We start from the raw sequence: 15,947 nt of genomic DNA, 5'->3' as shown, positions 1-15,947 counted from the left end.
ACTGGGGGGAGGGCTTGACGAAAAGTGACCACTTACAGCTCTGAGCCTCAGCTCCTGGACACCTGGCTGGAAGTTGGCTGTCCTGCTTCCTGTGACCTTGGGGGCTTGAACAGGACAGGGAGCAGGGCACTGAGACTCTCCTTCCCCAGCCTTTTTCCCTTAATCCCTCCTCCCTTGTCGCTTCTACCCCGCCCTCTACCGTCCTAAACTGCTTCCTGGGCCAGGACTGGTCGGCCTTTTCCTTCCCCAGTTGTGGGGAGAAGGGTGTCGCAGCCCTAGTCGCCTTCGGGGGACATGGAGCCCAGGAGGGTGGGGCCTGGGGCGCACTGCTGGGGGCCTCGGGTGGCCGCGGGGTCGGGGACGGCTGCGGAGCTCGTGTACTACCTAGCGGGGGCCTTGGGCACTGAGCTGAAGGAGCTGGCGCGCCGCTTCGGGCCGGAGGCGGCGGCCGGGCTCGTGCCGCTGGTGGTGCAGGCGCTGGAGCTCCTGGAAAAGGCGGCTGTGGGGCCCGCCCCGGACTCGGTGAGTCACGGCGCCCTCCCTTAGCCGCCCGCGGGCTGGCGGGCCCCGGCCCTGACGGCGCGGCCTCTCCAGCTGCAGGTATCCGCGCAGCAGGCCGAACTCGAGCTGCGGCGGCTGCGGGAGGAGAACGAGCGCCTCTGCAAAGAGTTGCGCTCTGGGCCACAGGGTGAGTGCGGGCCTGCCGGGGCCCGGGGGCCGGGAGGCTCAGGGCCGCTCCCCGCGGGCCGCCGCTGAGAACGCCCCTTCCTCAGAGGAGCGCGCTCTGCTGCGGCAGCTCAAGGAGGTGACCGACCGCCAGCGTGATGAACTCCGGGCGCACAACCGCGACCTGCGGCAGCGCAGCCAGGAGACGGAAGCGGTGAGGGCAGGGCGGGGCGACGTGCGGGGGCGGGGCTCTCCCGGCCCTCCGGCGCCCCGCCCACCAGCCCCCTTTGCTCCGCCCACAGTTGCAGGAGCAGCTGCAGCGCCTCCTGCTGGTGAATGCGGAGTTGCGGCACAAGCTGGCCGCAGTACAAACCCACTTGCGCGCCGCGCGGGACCGCGAGAGCGAATCAGAGCGGCGGCGCGAAGCGACCTTGGAGCCCGCGCCAGAGCAGGCTCAGGGCCAGGCCGCGGCGCCCGGGTGCGAGCAGAGGCAGCAGCCCGAGACGGCAGCCGCGGGCACAGGAGCCCCGGAGACCCATGAGGACCGGGTGAGTGCCGGATGAGGTCAGGGACCGGTCCGGCACTCGGGAAAGGTTTGCTTTGCTGCGTAGTTAGGGCCACCGGGAAGTTGGAAGGTGGCACGAATGTGCGCCCCCAGCCGGCCTCCGCCCCCAGTCTCAGCCAGAGCACCGGTCTGGCATCTATTGTAGCGCCCTGGCCTCCCAAGTCTCCCTGCCAGTCACCCTCTAGCGTCCCTCTCCAGCCGAGGCGCCCCCCTGACCAAGCCTGTCCTTCCGCAGGTGGATGCGCTGCCGCCGCCAGGACGCCCCCCCAAGGTAGGGCAGTGCGGCTTCAGTCGAGAGGAGGTTGAACAGATCCTTCAGGAGAGGAATGAGCTCAAAGCCAACGTGTTCCTGCTGAAGGAGGAGTTGGCCTACTTCCAGCGGTGAGGGCGCAGGACAGGGGTCGGGAGGCTCGGGGGCACCACTTGCACCTGTTCCCAGGCCTCGGTTCACCCTCCTCATTCTTTGGGTCATCGATATAGCCACGCTGTCGTGTGCCGGGCACTGGAGGACGAGAATCACAAAGCCCCTGCCCTCCTGGAACTTCTTCCACATGGGGTGGGCCATTGCAAAGGGTCACAGCAGCCATCAAGGAAGGGGACATCTTCCCTAGGAGGGGTGACATCTAAACTAAGGTCGGGGGGTTAGCAAGGCAGAGTGTTTCCAAAAGGGGGAACAACATGCACAGGTACTTGGGACGAGACCTACTCTTGGCATCCCCACTGCTTTTTCTCTGCCCCTCCCCCTCCTCTGTAGGGAGCTGCTCACAGACCACCGGGTCCCCGGGCTTCTGCTCGAAGCCATGAAGGTGGCTATCAGGAAGCAACGAAAGAAGATCAAGGCCAAGATGTTAGGGACCCCAGAGGAAGCAGAGAGCAGGTAAGTCCCTGCCTCCATTCCCACTGAGCCTGGTCACCTTCTGAGCCTGTTGCCTCAGACTGTACCTGTCACCCCAATCTAGTCACACCTTGAGCCTGTCACCTAACTTAGTCACTTCTAGAACCTAACCTGGCCTGGTCACCCCCTGAGCCTGCCATCCTGAGCGCACCACCCTTCTCTCTGGATCGCACTGCTCCCACCTGCCATGCTCCCCGTACATCCTGCTGAAGAAACCTGCTAATTCTGCTTCTCCACAGTCAGTTTTCGGTTTCTTGTCTTGGCTGCATCTGTTTGTTCTCAGATGGGTAAGGCTGTATCTGCAGTCTTGTCAGGGGCCTGCTGTGTGTCAGGCTAGAAAATAAAAGCCTCAAGAGGGCACTTCCCTGGCGGTCCAGTGGTTAAGACTCCGTGCTTCCAGTGCAGGGGGCACGGGTTCGATCCCTGGTCGGGGAACTAAGATCCCGCATGCCGTGGGGCACGACCAAAAAGAAAAAAAATCCTCTAGTTGTCCTCCGTCGCCCCCGCTTTTCCTTCTCTCCAGCTTTGGGGGCCCTGAAGTCACTTTGTCCTCCCCTGTCTGCTCCTGGGGGCTGCACAGAAGGCTGAACATAGCTGGAGTCCCGCTGTCCCTCAGGGCCTTGACAAATGACCCTCACAACTCCTCTCTCCTCTGCCTCAGTGACGATGAGGATGGCTCATGGCTCCTGCTCTCCAGGGATAAGGGAGACCACCTCCAGCCCCCACCCCCTGAGTCCAGAATACAGAGTTTGTATGTTGGGGGAAGAGGAAGGACAAATGTGGTGGGAGTGGAGGGACCCCACCTTTCCCGCTCCACTGCTGCTCACCCAGCCGCCCTGAGCTCTGAGCATGCCCGTCCCCTCCCGCTCCTCTGGTGGCCCCTTGACCTCCCCCTGCCTCATGCTGCCCTTTCGTCCTCTTGAGTCCCCTTTTTACAGCACCCCCTGTCTTCGGCCCCTATCCTTGACCTCCCTGGCATCCAGGCTCAGAGCACCTCTTGGCTCTCCCCGCAGCTTGGGCCTGTGGTATCGGGGTGAAACCGAGGCCCCTGAAGCGGAGGCCGGCATTGCGGCTACCAGCGAGGTACGGGGAGGAGAGGAGGCTCCACAGCCACCGCACTTGGAGCCTGTGGGCAGCCTGACAGCCCCCAACTCCTGACCGGCCCTGCTCTGCTCTCGATGAATATCTTCATCTGGGGTCCCAGCTGCCCCAGAGGCCTGACTTCGGAGTCTGTCTGGGGGTGGATGGGTGACCTCAAATGAGGACAGGGCTCCCTCCTTCCCCGCCCTCCCCGGGCTCTTTTCTAACCCTGGCCTGAGCCGGGGTGTGACGGGGAGCTCAACCTACCTTCCTTCCTGTATCTCTGTGCCAAGCCTCCAGGGCCAGATAAAAGTGCTGCTTCTGTGAGTTTCAGTTTCCCCATCCATGAAATGGAGAGTTGACTACCTCCCTCCCAGGTGTTTGTACGGATGGCCTAAGCTAATGTAATAAAGCAACTGCCCGTGATACCCAGAAACTGTTCCATGTCTGTCTGTCAGTGGTCTGCCCCGGCCCAGCTCTGCCAGGAAGTTCCCCTTGGTTGTCACTGGCTGGGGAGGCTTCTCCCAGCGCGGACCTCCAGTGGGGAGCGTGACCTAGTGGATATCCATGGCTCACCCCCTCGCCTATCCCAGTACCCGGAACTTACTGCCTCATCTTCCTGCCCCCTCCAGACTGAGACCAGCCCCTGAAGCTCCCGCTCAGCCCTCACCATTGGCCTTCCTTTTCCTTTCAGTACTCTGGTGTCTGGTCCTCTCTGCGCCTGCCCACCCTCTCAGGGAGGTGCCTCATGGTAGCCCGCCCCTCCGGCCTGGTTTCCTCAGGAAAAGCCTTGGGAGGAAGCAGGGAGGGGGTTGGGAGCTGTGGGGGCCAGACTAACCCAAGCCCTCCCACTGCACTGGCCGCCATGGGGCTGGGGCTCCTCTTCCCTCTGCTGCTGCTCTGGACTCGGGGGACCCAGGGGTCTGAGCTGGACCCCAATGGGCGGCACGTCTGCATGGCCAGCAGGTGGGTCTTCTGGGGGTCTGATGGGGGGGAGGAGGACACGAGGAAAGAGGGGCTAAAGCGAGAGGGGCACAGGGACAGCCTGGAGGGTGGTGGGTAGTGGGGGCAGATGGTGGGATGGCCAGGGACAGAGTGGGAAGGGGTCGGGGACACAGGGACTGTGACTCTTGGCCAGGCCTGCCCGATGGGGCTGGGGCAGCACCCCATGTCTCAGAGGGACAGTGATCCACCTGCAGAGCCAGGCTGCCCCCCCGCTGACCCCTCTCTGCCCCACAGCCCCTCTGCTGAGCTCCAGTGCTGCCCAGGCTGGAGGCAGAAAGATCGAGAATGCACCACTCGTGAGTAGCCAGGATGCACCCCCCACCGGAGGAGAAGGGAGGACAGAGCCCAGTGACCCTTCCTTCCTACCCTCCTGGGGTCTGTTTGCCCTCCTGAGCCCTAGAGCTAGGGTCCGTGCTGTGACCCAGCCCCCCAGCCCTGGGGAAGCAGCTCTTGAGGGGGGCAGGCCACCGGGAGTCAGTGAGAGGGGCAGAGTGTCCCCTGGCCACACCCCAGGCCTTCCAACCTGGGTGGGGTGTTTTTCAGCCATCTGCGAGGGGCTGGACGTCTGCCGGGAAGACGAGGTATGTGTGAAACCAGGCCTCTGTCGATGCAAACCTGGATTCTTCGGGGCCCGGTGCAACTCCCGTGAGTCCTGAGTCTCTCCTGAAGGATGAGGTTGCCGGGCAGGACTGGAGGAGAGGGGAGGCAAAGCATGTAGGAATGTAATCTTAGAACAGCAGGGCCAGAATCCCTCCAAGCTTCGCTGAGGAAACTGAGGTCGAGACAGGAAGTGACGCACTCTAAGGGGATGTCCTGAGTCATCTGGTTTTTATCCCATCCACAGAGCCCTCCCACAGGTTCAGTTCTGGGCCATTCATCTTCCCTTTCAACTTCCGGAAAGATGCTGTGGATCCCCGTTAACTGCAGAATGGATGCATTCTCGGTCTCCCCCGCATACACCGTGTGCACGTGTGCAGGGCGACTGGAATGTCCTCCCTCTCTGGCAGGAAGTGGCGCATGGGAGAGGGGCTGGTGGGCAGTTTAGCCAGAGGGCAGCCTGGCTAGGAGTCAGGGTTGAGAGGAGACACTGGGCGGAATGTGGCTTCTTCTTCGACCCGGACGGGCAGCATCCAGGCGGGGGAAGACACAGCGGGGGAACCCAGTGAGAGGGAGGAGGGGCATGAATGAAGGCACACCCACTTCTGTGTGACTCTGGGCAAGGCCCTTTGCCACTCGTGATCTTTAAGTGTGTTCTGGAATGTGGAAGTGGGAGGCTGGGCCAGTGGTAAGGATTTGTGTAGTTCAGAGTCTGGGGCAGGAAGTAAGCTGTGCCCCAGGAGGACAGGCTGTACCCGGCTCTTGGAGGGCGAGCCCGGCCGCCACCCGCCTTCCTCGTGGAAGGGGGCGCAGGGCGAGGATCCGTGGTGCCTGACCCTGAGCCCGTTGACCCCCTTCCCTTCCCCCCACCCCGCAGGCTGCCCAGGCCAGTACTGGGGCCCCGACTGCCGGGAGAACTGCGCCTGCCACCCGCACGGCCAGTGCGAGCCGGCCACGGGCGTGTGCCACTGCCAATCCGACCGCTGGGGCGACCGCTGTGAGTTCCCGTGCGCCTGCGGCCCCCACGGGCGTTGCAACCCCGAGACCGGCGCGTGCCGCTGCGAGCCCGGCTGGTGGTCGCTCACGTGCCGCCGCCCGTGCCAGTGCAACCCGGCGGCGGCGCGCTGCGATCAGGCCACCGGCTCCTGCCTGTGCGAGCCGGGCTGGTGGGGCCGCCGCTGCAGCTTCCGCTGCGCCTGCCACGGCTCGCCGTGCGCGCAGGAGTCGGGCCGCTGCGCCTGCCGGCCGGGCTGGTGGGGCTCCGAGTGCCGGCAGCCTTGCGAGTGCGTGCGCGGCCGCTGCAGCGCCGCCTCCGGCCTGTGCACGTGCCCGCCCGGCTTCCGCGGCGCGCGCTGCGAGCTGCCCTGCCCCGCAGGCCGCTACGGGCTGCAGTGCCGCGACAGGTGAGCCGGGGCAACGGGGGATGCGGGAGAGAAGGGAGGGAGGAGGGCGTGAGAAGGAAGGGGAGAGAACGAACGGGAGGGAAAGGGGATGAGCCGGGGGCGCAGGGAGAATGTTGCGCAGAAACAAACAAGGATGGGGTGAAAGGGGGAAAAGAGACCCTCGACGCCCTAAAGTCCAGCCTCGCCCACCACTTTCATCCGCTTACTGTTAAACAAAATACTACTACTAGCAAGCCGTAGAAACAGATAAAGAATCAACATTGTGGCAAAAGGATTGCAAGGTCCCTCTGAAACTCAATGGCTTTCAAACTTTGACTAGTTCCACCCACAGTAAGAGATGTTTTACCTCCTATCATATATAATATATGATGCGATATATATTAACTGAAGTAAAAACTTAACCAGACAACACACATATGTACACCGAAATGTCTTCTATTCTCTCTCTCTTTTTTAATACTGGTCAGGATCTGCTAAATTGATTTTATGAACTCCCTTCCTCACCCTACTAATGAGTCTGATCCAAGCATGTGATCCCAGATAATTAAGTCTCTGGAGGGAAAAACTTCAAGTAAGGATCAATGAGATATTAAGATAAGATAAACCTTATTGGAAAAGTTGCTAAAAGAGTAGATCCTAAGAGTTGTCATCACAAGGAAAAAACCTTTTTTTTTCATTTTTTGGTATCCGTATGAGATGATGGGTGTTAAGTAAACTTTTCGTGGTGATCATGTCATACTATATATGTGAGGAGGTCATTATGCTACACACTCGAAACTTACACAGTGCTGTATGTCAATTATAACTCAGTAAAACTGGAAAAAATGTAAGATAAAATTCTAGTGGTGAAAACAGACACTTTATGCATTTTCATAATGCATAAAATGGCATAGAGGATACACTACTGAGGACTGCTCACGCCAGACCTCCGAGATGGCATGGGTGGAATTGAGGAAGGGGAAAAGGGGAGGAGGGGAACACTGGGCAGAAGGGAAGCAGAGGTTGAGGTCGTAACTTGGCTTCCCTGGCTGGGCTGGGAGCTCCTGGTGACCCTGGGACCCAGGGGAGGATGGGGCTCAGTACCAGGGGTTAGGAAAGGGCTGGAATCCTACTAGAGCCCACAGAGATAGTCTGCCCAGCCTCTTTGTTGTACAACATGGGGCAACTGAGGCTCAAACCCGCCTGAGTGACCCAGCTGGCACCGGGAGGCCCTCCGGCCCCTGGCGGCCTGGGTGGGTGCCTCATCCATCCGCCTCCTAGTGCTGCGTGTACCATTTCTCTTCCCAGCTGTGGCCACTGCAAGCAGCATGAGCCATGCTCTGCAGACACAGGCAGCTGCGAGTCCTGCGAGCCGGGCTGGAATGGGACGCAGTGCCACGAGCCCTGCCCTCCTGGCACCTTTGGCGAGAGCTGCAGGCAGCAGTGCCCCCACTGCCGGCTTGGGGAGGCCTGCCAGCCAGACACTGGGCACTGTCGACATTGTGACCCTGGCTGGCTGGGGCCCAGGTGAGGGGGCCAGCCTGCTCAGGGTGAGGGTATACCTTCCTTCTAGATCCTCACCCCAGGGGCTCCCTCAGGGAGAGCTGCCCCTCCCGAAAGGCACACATTCACACAGCCCTGGGGGCCCGCCTCCTGGGGAAGACTGAGGTGGGAGAGATGGGTGCTAATGGGGCCCTGGGCACAGCTTTCCTCCAGCTCCCTCACCACTCAGGCTTCCCGCCCTCTTCTCATCCAGGGATCTGTAATCTGCCACCTACTGGGTCTGGCCTCAAATTCAAGGCCCTGTTTGCACCTGAGCTTCACTGCTGAAAAGTAGACAACTGGGTCTCTGAATCTACAAGTGTGGGCAGATGGGTGAGGCCCCTCTGTGGGGTCCAGCCCTGCCCTGCTCCCCATTCTGAGTCTTGCCTCACCTCAGGTGTGAAGACCCCTGCCCGATTGGCACCTTTGGGGAGGGTTGTGGCTCTACCTGCCCCACCTGCGTCCAGGGGGCCTGCGATGCTGTGACTGGGGAGTGTGTCTGCAACGCCGGCTACTGGGGGCCCAGGTGAGGACTGGGGCCCTGGAAGGAGGCAGGGGCCTAGGTCAGGCCTCTGTGCAATCTGCTTCCCAAACTCCCCTTCCTGGGCTTCTCCATCTCCCAGATTCCCACCCAGCATCCTCATAACTAAGAAGTTATTCCTCTTGTTGTGGGGTCTGCATCTTCCAAAGGAGGGTCAGAGTGATGCTTAATCTAAAAGGCCTGGCTCCTGAACTAGAAGCTACTTAGGAGGAGGGCGCCAAACCCCACTGTTGTTTCCCTAAGGTCTTCAGGTGGTAAAAACATAATCAGTGTCACTATCTCCAATGTCAGGTTTTTCCCACCTGTAGGATAGAATGTAGTATCAACTGGAAGAGACCTCATTTTATAGAGGAGAGGACCGAGGCCCAGAGAGTTAGGGGCAGGGCTGGGGATGGCTCAGACCTCCAAACCCTGAGGAAGTGTCTCTGGATTCCATTGGCATCTTGCTTATTTCACATTAGTGCCAGGTGGGCAAGGGATGAGGATCATGAGAGGTGGGCCCTGACTGTGGCTTACACCCTGGGGGGCCTGGGAGCCAGGGGGCAGTTTGTGGGTGGTCTCTCTGGAAGATGGGCTTAGGGGCTAAGGGATTCTTCCAAACACTGCCAGGGGTGCTTAGAATGTGGCTGAGAGGTCAGAGGACTCTGCGTGGGCATCATCCAGGGAAGTCTGTGTGGCAGGGGGTGGGAAGCAGTGCCCGGAAATCTACCCTCCCCTGTCCCCTGCCCACCTCCATGCCTTCTCACCCAGCCTTCAGCCTGTCTCTCCTGTCACCCCAAAGCTGCAACACTTCGTGCCCATCTGGCTTCCATGGAAACAACTGCTCTGTTCCCTGCGAATGTCCAGAGGGAAACTGCCACCCTGTCTCTGGGGCCTGCCAGCTGGGTAAGGTGGAAAGAAGGATACAGGGAGAAGTAACCGGGGAAAGAGTGGCCCTTTACATGGGCTCCGGGGCCTCATCTCTTGCCAGAGAGGCTGGGCCCTCTTCAGAGATGTTCTCTTTACTTGAAATCTGTATGGGTGCTTTGGGGCCCCCTGAAGATGTGACAGAGCCTCTGTTCCCTGGGAAACCAGGCTAGCACCCAGGAAATGAGCGGACAGGGCTGGACACTGGGATGTCTCATCAGGCCCGAGAACTGAGGGCAAGAGTTTGCGGAACAGGCCGTGGACCATCGGGAGAGGACAGAGCAGTGGGGAGGCTGCCTGGAGGAGGGGGCCTCCAGGCTGAGCAGAGTCTACATCTCTTAGAAGAGCGGGAGGGACCCACAGGTGGAAGGTTCCCAGAATCTCCCCAGAGTAGGCAATTCAGAGCTAGAGATGAGACGTGATGTACGGGAGACAAGATGGCCCTGAATAGTTGCCCGTCCCTGGCTCTCCCTAGGATCTCATAGTCAGGATGCCGCCCTCATTGCGGGCATTCTTGTGCCTCTGCTGCTTCTCCTCCTGGCCATCGCCTGCTGTGCCTGCTGCTGCTGGGCTGCCCGGTTGGACCCCAAGGACAGGTGAACCCTGGCCCCTTCCTTCCCGATTCCACAGCTCAGGACATGGGTGGAAGCAAGGTGGCATCTGGTTTCCTTTCAGGGGTGGGGATGGGCTGGCCTTGTCATACATGTAGGTCAGAGGTAACGAGGTAGCTGGCAGTGGCTGTGGCCTGGAGACACCAGGTCAGCCCTCTGCCCTCTTCAGAAGCCTTCAGTGGGGGAGGTTCTGAGTCACGCGTCAGCAGGGGGCCCCGGGCACCAGGATGGCAGAAGGCAGAAGCAACGGGACAGCTCTGGGCAGGGAGGGGAAGAGACCAGGCCTCAGAAGGGAGAGTGCCATAAAAGCCTGAGCAGTGGTTTAGCAGAGAATGTGGCTTTTCGAGAAAAGGAGAGGCGAGGAGGGATGTGCGCTTGCAGGCTGCTGTGGGGAAGCGGGGAATATTCCTTGCACAGAGCTTTGTTCCTTTACAAAGTCTCTTCGTACTTCTCAGCTCCTTGGAGGCTCACAGCAGCATGGAGGTTTGGAGCAGGGCACGTGGGGGCAGGAGGATTAGCGTTCTCAGTTCCCAGGAGGACACAGGCCTAAGGTGACCCAGCTAGTCACTGGCACGTGCAGAGCCCGTGGCCGGTTCTCTGGACTCTTTGTTTTGTCCTGTGTGCTCTTATTAGTTCACGCACTACCCCTTGATCATGTCCCCCTCTGTGCTGTGGGGCATCCTCAGACCAGCAGACCCAGTAGCCTCCCCGCAACCCCGGGGCATAGGGCCTGGAGGTGGGGAGAAGCCCCTCACAGGAAGACCAGGACATGTGCACAGACTGTCTGAGGAATGGTAATGAGTGAAGCTGTCACTTCCAGCTTCGGGGCGGGGACAAGAGTGGGCTTCCTGGAGGTGGTGCCACTTCCAGAAAGGTAGGTGAGCTGGGCTCAGCTGGGATGATAATAACACACTGCTGCATTTTGGGGCAGCCCCACCAGGTAGCTGGTGCTGTGCTGGGTCCTGAAAAAAGTTCTGATAGATAGCAGTTGTCCCCATTTTACGGATGAGGAAGCTGAGGCCCAGAGAGGTGAAGTCTGAGCCACAGTAGCTACCTCGTGACTCTGGAGCCACGCTGCCCTCTACGACAGGCCCAGATCTCAGGGTCAGTAGTTTGGACTTTACTCTGTAGTCATAGAGAGTCACTGAAGTAGACACTGTCACTCTGTCACACGAATCCTGGGACCAGAATGGTCCTGGCCCTTTTCTGCTGCCCCCGCCCCACCCCAACCGGGGTCTCCCTCACTGACGACTCTCCTGTGCCCTCAGGCCAGCGAGAGATGGAACCGCTATGTCCAGGATGAAGCTGCAGGTCTGGGGGGCACTGACCTCCAGCCTGGGCTCTGCACTGCCCTGCGGTTCCCTCAGCAGCCACAAGCTTCCCTGGGTGACAGGTAAGTGGGTGCTGAGGGTCAGGGGCTGCAAGGGGACAGGGCTTCCCCTGGGGCTCTGCGCCTGACCTAGAGCCTCCCCCTCCCGCCTCAGTCTCGCACCATGATCCGGAGATCCCCTTCAACCATAGCTTCATCGAGCCGCCCTCGGCTGGCTGGGCCTCGGACGACTCCTTCTCTACTGACCCCGAGTCTGGAGAAGAGGACGAGGGTCCTGCCTACTGCGTGCCGCCCCAAGAAGGTAGCCCCCAAACAGCCCACTCAGCCCCTGAGCAGCCCTGCTCATCACAGCCTCTCCTTTATTCCTTCAGCAAACGTGTATCAAGCGCCCGTTCCATGCCCTTCACAGTTCCTGGCAGTGGGATGCAGTAAAGAACAAGATAGATTCCTGTCCTCCCCAAGCCTGTAGTCTGGTGGGCAGTAATCAGACACATGTGGGACAGAGTGACACGTGCTTTCATGGGGGACATGCAAGTCGGGGCTCGGAATCCAGCCACGTGAGGGATGACTGGAGTCAGGGAAGATGTCTCGGTGTTAGTGGTATTGGAGTTGAGCCTGGCAGAATCAGTAGCAATTAGCCTAGGGAAAGTTAGGGAGAGTTGGGAATGATGTTTCAGGAAGAGCGAACAGTATACCCAAAGGCCCAGAGGTAAGAGGGACATGGCCATGTGGCACTGAAGGAGTTTTAGCATGGTTAGAGTGTGACATTAGTGCAAAGTAGGGGGGGGTGGTGAGGAAAGAGGGTAGAAGCAGTAGCATCTGCCTGAATAGGCCCCGCCCCTGCCTCTCTGCATCCTCACCCTCTCCCTTGCCCCATCTGGGGGGCCTCCCAGAAGACGCTGAGCTGGGTAAGCAGGATGGATTGGGGTAGCCAGCCCAGCCTTGGCCAAGCTCTTCTGTCTCCTTTGCCAGGGATGGGCCCTGTTGCCCAAGCAGAGTCACCAGAGGCCAGCCTGGCCGGAGGTCCCTTCCCTCCCCCTGAGGACGCCTCCACGCCGTTTGCCATCCCGCGCACTTCCAGCCTAGCTCGGGCCAAGCGGCCATCGGTCTCCTTTGCTGAAGGCACCAAGTTTGCACCACAGAGTTGCCGAGGCTCGGGGGAGCTCTCCAGCCCTCTCCGTAAGCCCAAGAGGCTCTCCCGGGGGGGCCAGCCAGGTCCTGAAAGCCAGGAGGCCGAGGAGTCCACAGGCCCAGAGCAAGCAGAAATGAACGGGGCCCCTCCTGGTGCCGCCAGCCCCAGGGATTCAGCCATTGGCCGCCGCCGGCTCCCACTTAGTGGCCGGACAGTGGCTGAACGTGTGGAAGGCATGGAGGGCAGTGTCCAGGAGAGCGCGGGCTCTGTGACCACAGTCTACATGCTGGCAGGGACACCCCGGGGATCTGAGGGCCCCGTCCGGTCTGTCCTCCGCCGTTTTGGTAGCTTCCAGAAAGGCCAGGCAGAGCCCAAGGTCAAGAGTGCCATCCCCAAGCCTCCACGCCGGGCCCTGAGTCGGAACAAGGGCAGCCCCGGGCTGGCCTCTGGCTCTGCCAATCAGAGCTCCAGCTCAGCCCCAAGTGAGGAGCTGACTGGGGCCTTGGAGTCTGCAGGGACTGGGCCAGAGGAAGTGGCCAGTGGGCTAGGGGATGGCATCAAGAGCTCAGGGAGGGGCCAGGAGCTGGTCCCTGAGGGTGGTCCCCTAGAACAGGATCCCCAGAAGCTGGCTGACGAGGAAGGGCAGGAGGAGCCCCAGTATGAGAATGTCGTACTCATCTCTGGGCCACCAGAGCCCTGAGGACCTTGAATTTCGTGAGTGGGAAGACTGTGGATGGTGCTTAGGCATCCGAACTGCCCCAAATTAGATTGCGTTTTGTGCTGGGAAAAGATCCCAGGGCCAGGAAAGACACGCTGGAGCCCCTGCACTTCCACCGGGACGTGTCAGAGCTGGAGGCTAGTTGGCTCTGGCCCTGGCCGTGCTCTGGGAGTCAGTCTGGAAGGCCTGGGCAGAGACCCCACGGGATGGGGTCAGGAAGGGGAAAGAGATGGCTGCAGGGACTTTTTCTCTGTTGTCCTGTACTCTGTTTGCCCCCAAAGGCTATTCTTTCCTTCATTTGCAAAACATTTTTCTGAAATGGGAAACAACCTAAATGTTTGATGCTAAAAGGTTAATTAAAGAGCTATTCCTTATGAAAGGTTCCTAAACAACCATAATAAATCAGGTTGTGTAAGAATATTTAATATGGGAGCATGTTCACACTATCCTGCTACGTGTAAAAAGTAAGTTTCCTTTTTACAAATTTCATTCCTTTTGGCCTCAGAATATATGTTTAGAGTTCTTCCATTTTGTGTTTATTTTGTGACTGTTTTACAGACTTTTTAAAAAAAGATGTATGTGCATAAAAAAGATTTGAGGGAAAGGCATCAAATGGCATTCTTCTCTGGGAGATGAGATTGTGGCAGATATTTATTTTCTTCTTATATTTTTGAATAATTTGCAAATTTTCTACAGTGAACGTTCTTTTTACTTTTCTCACTAGGTTGAATATTTAAAATTATAATAGGCAATATTCTTCATTAAAAATAAAAAGTACTAACATTATAGACATGTCTAGAGTAAAAATGAGATTTCTCTTCTCCCCAGAGGATTCTGGGGGATGAGGGAGGGGCCAGACTTAATTTTCACGGAATGCCTGTTGGTCTAGTTCTGAATACTCTCCTCACATACTTGTATTAGCCAGTCAGGAAATAAAGAGCAAGTCCCTCTGTCCCAGTGTGCAGAGAATCTCATGAACAGTTTAGATGCTTCCTTTCAAATGTTTTTCTGTGCGCGTGAAAACAAAAGAACATACTGCTCTGCAATTTGCTTTTTCACTTAACAATATAACCTGGCTATCTTTTGATGTCAGTAAGTATAAAGCTACCTCTTTTTATAAAAAATGGCTGCATGGGATTCCATCATGTGGAAATAATACAGGTTATTTAAACCATCCCCTGCCTATGGGGATGTGGGTTGTTTCTAATCGTTTTGATACAATAAATGATGCAGTGGACAACATTGGTCTACATTTCCTTTTGCATCAGTGCTAGGTTTTCTGTAGCAGAGCTTCCTGGAGGTGGAATTGCTGGGTTATGGGGTAAGAAAATTAAACATTTGAGTATTTACTCCAATTGGCCCTCCAAAAAAAGTTGAATGGCTTTGTGTTCTCATAAATTATGTAGGCATCTATTTCCCCACACCCAATCTGATAGGTTAAAAGAGATATCTCATGATTTTAGCATGCACAAAATATAACTAAAGTAATAACATTTTAAATTCTTAAAAAGTTAAACTCTTTGTACAGACAGATAAAAGTTTTGGTTTTTTTTTTTTTTTTTTTTGGCCGTGCCAAGCAGCTTATGGGATCTTAGTTCCCCAACGAGGGGTTGAACCTGAGCCCTCAGCAGTGAGAGCACAGAGTCCTAACCAGTGGACAGCCAGGGAATTCCCCAGATAAAAGTTTTTTGTTTGTGGGGTTTCTGTTGTTGTTAAATATCTTCTTTTTTTTTTTTTTTAATGTTAATTTTTTTCCTTTTTCTTTTTTTTTTTTTTTTTTTTTTGTTGTGTTGGGTCTTCATTGCTGTGTGCGGGCTTTCTCTAGTTGCGGCCAGCTGGGGCTACTCTTCCTTGCAGTGTGCAGGCTTCTCATTGCGGTGGCTTCTCTTGTTGTGGAGCACGGGCTCTAGGCACGCGGGCTTCAGTAGTTGCAGCATGCAGGCTCAGTAGTTGCGACACGTGGGCTCAGTAGTTGTGGCACACGGGCTTAGTTGCTCTGTGACATGTGGCATCTTCCCAACCCGGGGATCGAACGTGCGTCCCCTGCATTGGCAGGCGGATTTTCAACCACTGCGCCACCAGGGACGTCCTGTTTGTGTTTTTTAACTATCAAAAATGGTATCATTCATGCACCCAATGTTCACAGCAGCACTATTTACAATAGCCAGGACATGGAAGCAACATCAGTATCCATCAATAGATGAATGGATAAAGAAGGTGTGGTCTAGGACTTCAGGTTCGAGCCCTGGTCCGGGAAGATCCCAAATGCCATGGAGCAACTAAGCCCATGCGCCACAACTACTGAGCCAGCGCTCTAGAGCCCATGAGCCACAACTACTGAGTCCGCGTGCCACAACTCCTGAAGCCCGCGCACCTAGCACCCGTGCTCTGCAACAAGAGAAGCCACCGCAATGAGAAGCCTGCGCGCCGCAACAAAGAGTTGCCCCCTCTCACATCAACTAGAGAAAGCTTGCGCACAGCAAGGAAGACCCAACACAGCCATAAATTAATTAATTAATTTAAAAAAAAGAAGACGTGGTCTATATACAATGGAATATTACTCAGCCATAAGAAAGAATGAATATTGCCATTTGCAGCAAAATGGATGGACCTAGAGATTATCATAGTAATTGAAGTAAGTCAGACAAAGAAAAATATCAAATGAGATCACTTATATGTGGAATCTAAAAAAATGATACAAATGAACTTATCTACAAAAGAGAAATAGACTCACAGACATAAAAACAAGATTAAGGTTACCAAAGGGGAGGGAGGGAGGGATAAATTAGGAGTATGGGATTAACATATATACACTACTATATATAAAATATAAACAACAAGGTCCTACTGAATAACACAGGGAACTATATTCAATATCTTGTAATAAACTGTAGTGAAAAAGAATCTGAAAAAGAATACATACATATATTGGGAATTTTCTGACGGTCCACTGGTTAGGGCTCCACGCTTCTACTGC

The 15,947-nt window shown here is 56.8% G+C and overlaps 2 protein-coding genes across 4 annotated transcripts; both read left to right on the top strand.

The window, feature by feature from the left end:
• The first annotated feature begins 46 nt into the window (after window positions 1–46).
• LOC118887472 (Rab interacting lysosomal protein) lies at window positions 47–3,638 on the top strand. 2 transcript variants are annotated; one of them, XM_036838318.1, is made up of 8 exons: window positions 48–522; window positions 595–688; window positions 774–880; window positions 969–1,214; window positions 1,467–1,612; window positions 1,986–2,108; window positions 2,788–2,877; window positions 3,140–3,638. In XM_036838318.1, the coding sequence occupies exons 1-8, from the start codon at window positions 295–297 to the stop codon at window positions 3,282–3,284; spliced, it is 1,179 nt and encodes a 392-aa protein (XP_036694213.1). In that variant the 5' UTR covers window positions 48–294; the 3' UTR covers window positions 3,285–3,638. The 2 variants fall into 2 exon arrangements, with proteins under 2 accessions (XP_036694214.1, XP_036694213.1); XM_036838319.1 differs by lacking the exons at window positions 595–688; window positions 774–880 and having other exon boundaries at window positions 47–522.
• A 57-nt stretch (window positions 3,639–3,695) lies between these two features.
• SCARF1 (scavenger receptor class F member 1) lies at window positions 3,696–14,112 on the top strand. 2 transcript variants are annotated; one of them, XM_036838316.1, is made up of 11 exons: window positions 3,696–4,172; window positions 4,446–4,507; window positions 4,755–4,856; window positions 5,686–6,211; window positions 7,499–7,717; window positions 8,130–8,258; window positions 9,055–9,158; window positions 9,655–9,775; window positions 11,059–11,183; window positions 11,275–11,421; window positions 12,093–14,112. In XM_036838316.1, exons 1-11 carry the CDS (start codon window positions 3,955–3,957, stop codon window positions 12,950–12,952), a joined length of 2,613 nt encoding a protein of 870 aa, XP_036694211.1. In that variant the 5' UTR covers window positions 3,696–3,954; the 3' UTR covers window positions 12,953–14,112. The 2 variants fall into 2 exon arrangements, with proteins under 2 accessions (XP_036694211.1, XP_036694212.1); XM_036838317.1 differs by having other exon boundaries at window positions 3,711–4,172; window positions 11,312–11,421; window positions 12,093–12,206.
• The last annotated feature ends 1,835 nt before the right edge of the window (window positions 14,113–15,947 follow it).

This window comes from Balaenoptera musculus, chromosome 20 (genome assembly GCF_009873245.2).
Source record: "Balaenoptera musculus isolate JJ_BM4_2016_0621 chromosome 20, mBalMus1.pri.v3, whole genome shotgun sequence".
Lineage (NCBI taxonomy): Eukaryota > Metazoa > Chordata > Mammalia > Artiodactyla > Balaenopteridae > Balaenoptera > Balaenoptera musculus.
Note: the sequence above shows the minus strand (reverse complement) of the source record. Positions and strands in the feature narration are given on the sequence as shown.

Coding starts and splice junctions, on each gene's coding strand:
- LOC118887472 (XM_036838318.1), top strand. CDS start 295: ATGGAGCCCAGGAGGGTGGGGCCTGGGGCGCACTGCTGGGGGCCTCGG. Junction 689..773: donor GTTGCGCTCTGGGCCACAGG/GTGAGTGCGGGC, acceptor CCCCTTCCTCAG/AGGAGCGCGCTCTGCTGCGG. Junction 2,878..3,139: donor GAGTCCAGAATACAGAGTTT/GTATGTTGGGGG, acceptor CTCTCCCCGCAG/CTTGGGCCTGTGGTATCGGG.
- SCARF1 (XM_036838316.1), top strand. CDS start 3,955: ATGGTAGCCCGCCCCTCCGGCCTGGTTTCCTCAGGAAAAGCCTTGGGA. Junction 4,508..4,754: donor AGATCGAGAATGCACCACTC/GTGAGTAGCCAG, acceptor GGTGTTTTTCAG/CCATCTGCGAGGGGCTGGAC. Junction 9,159..9,654: donor CTCTGGGGCCTGCCAGCTGG/GTAAGGTGGAAA, acceptor GGCTCTCCCTAG/GATCTCATAGTCAGGATGCC.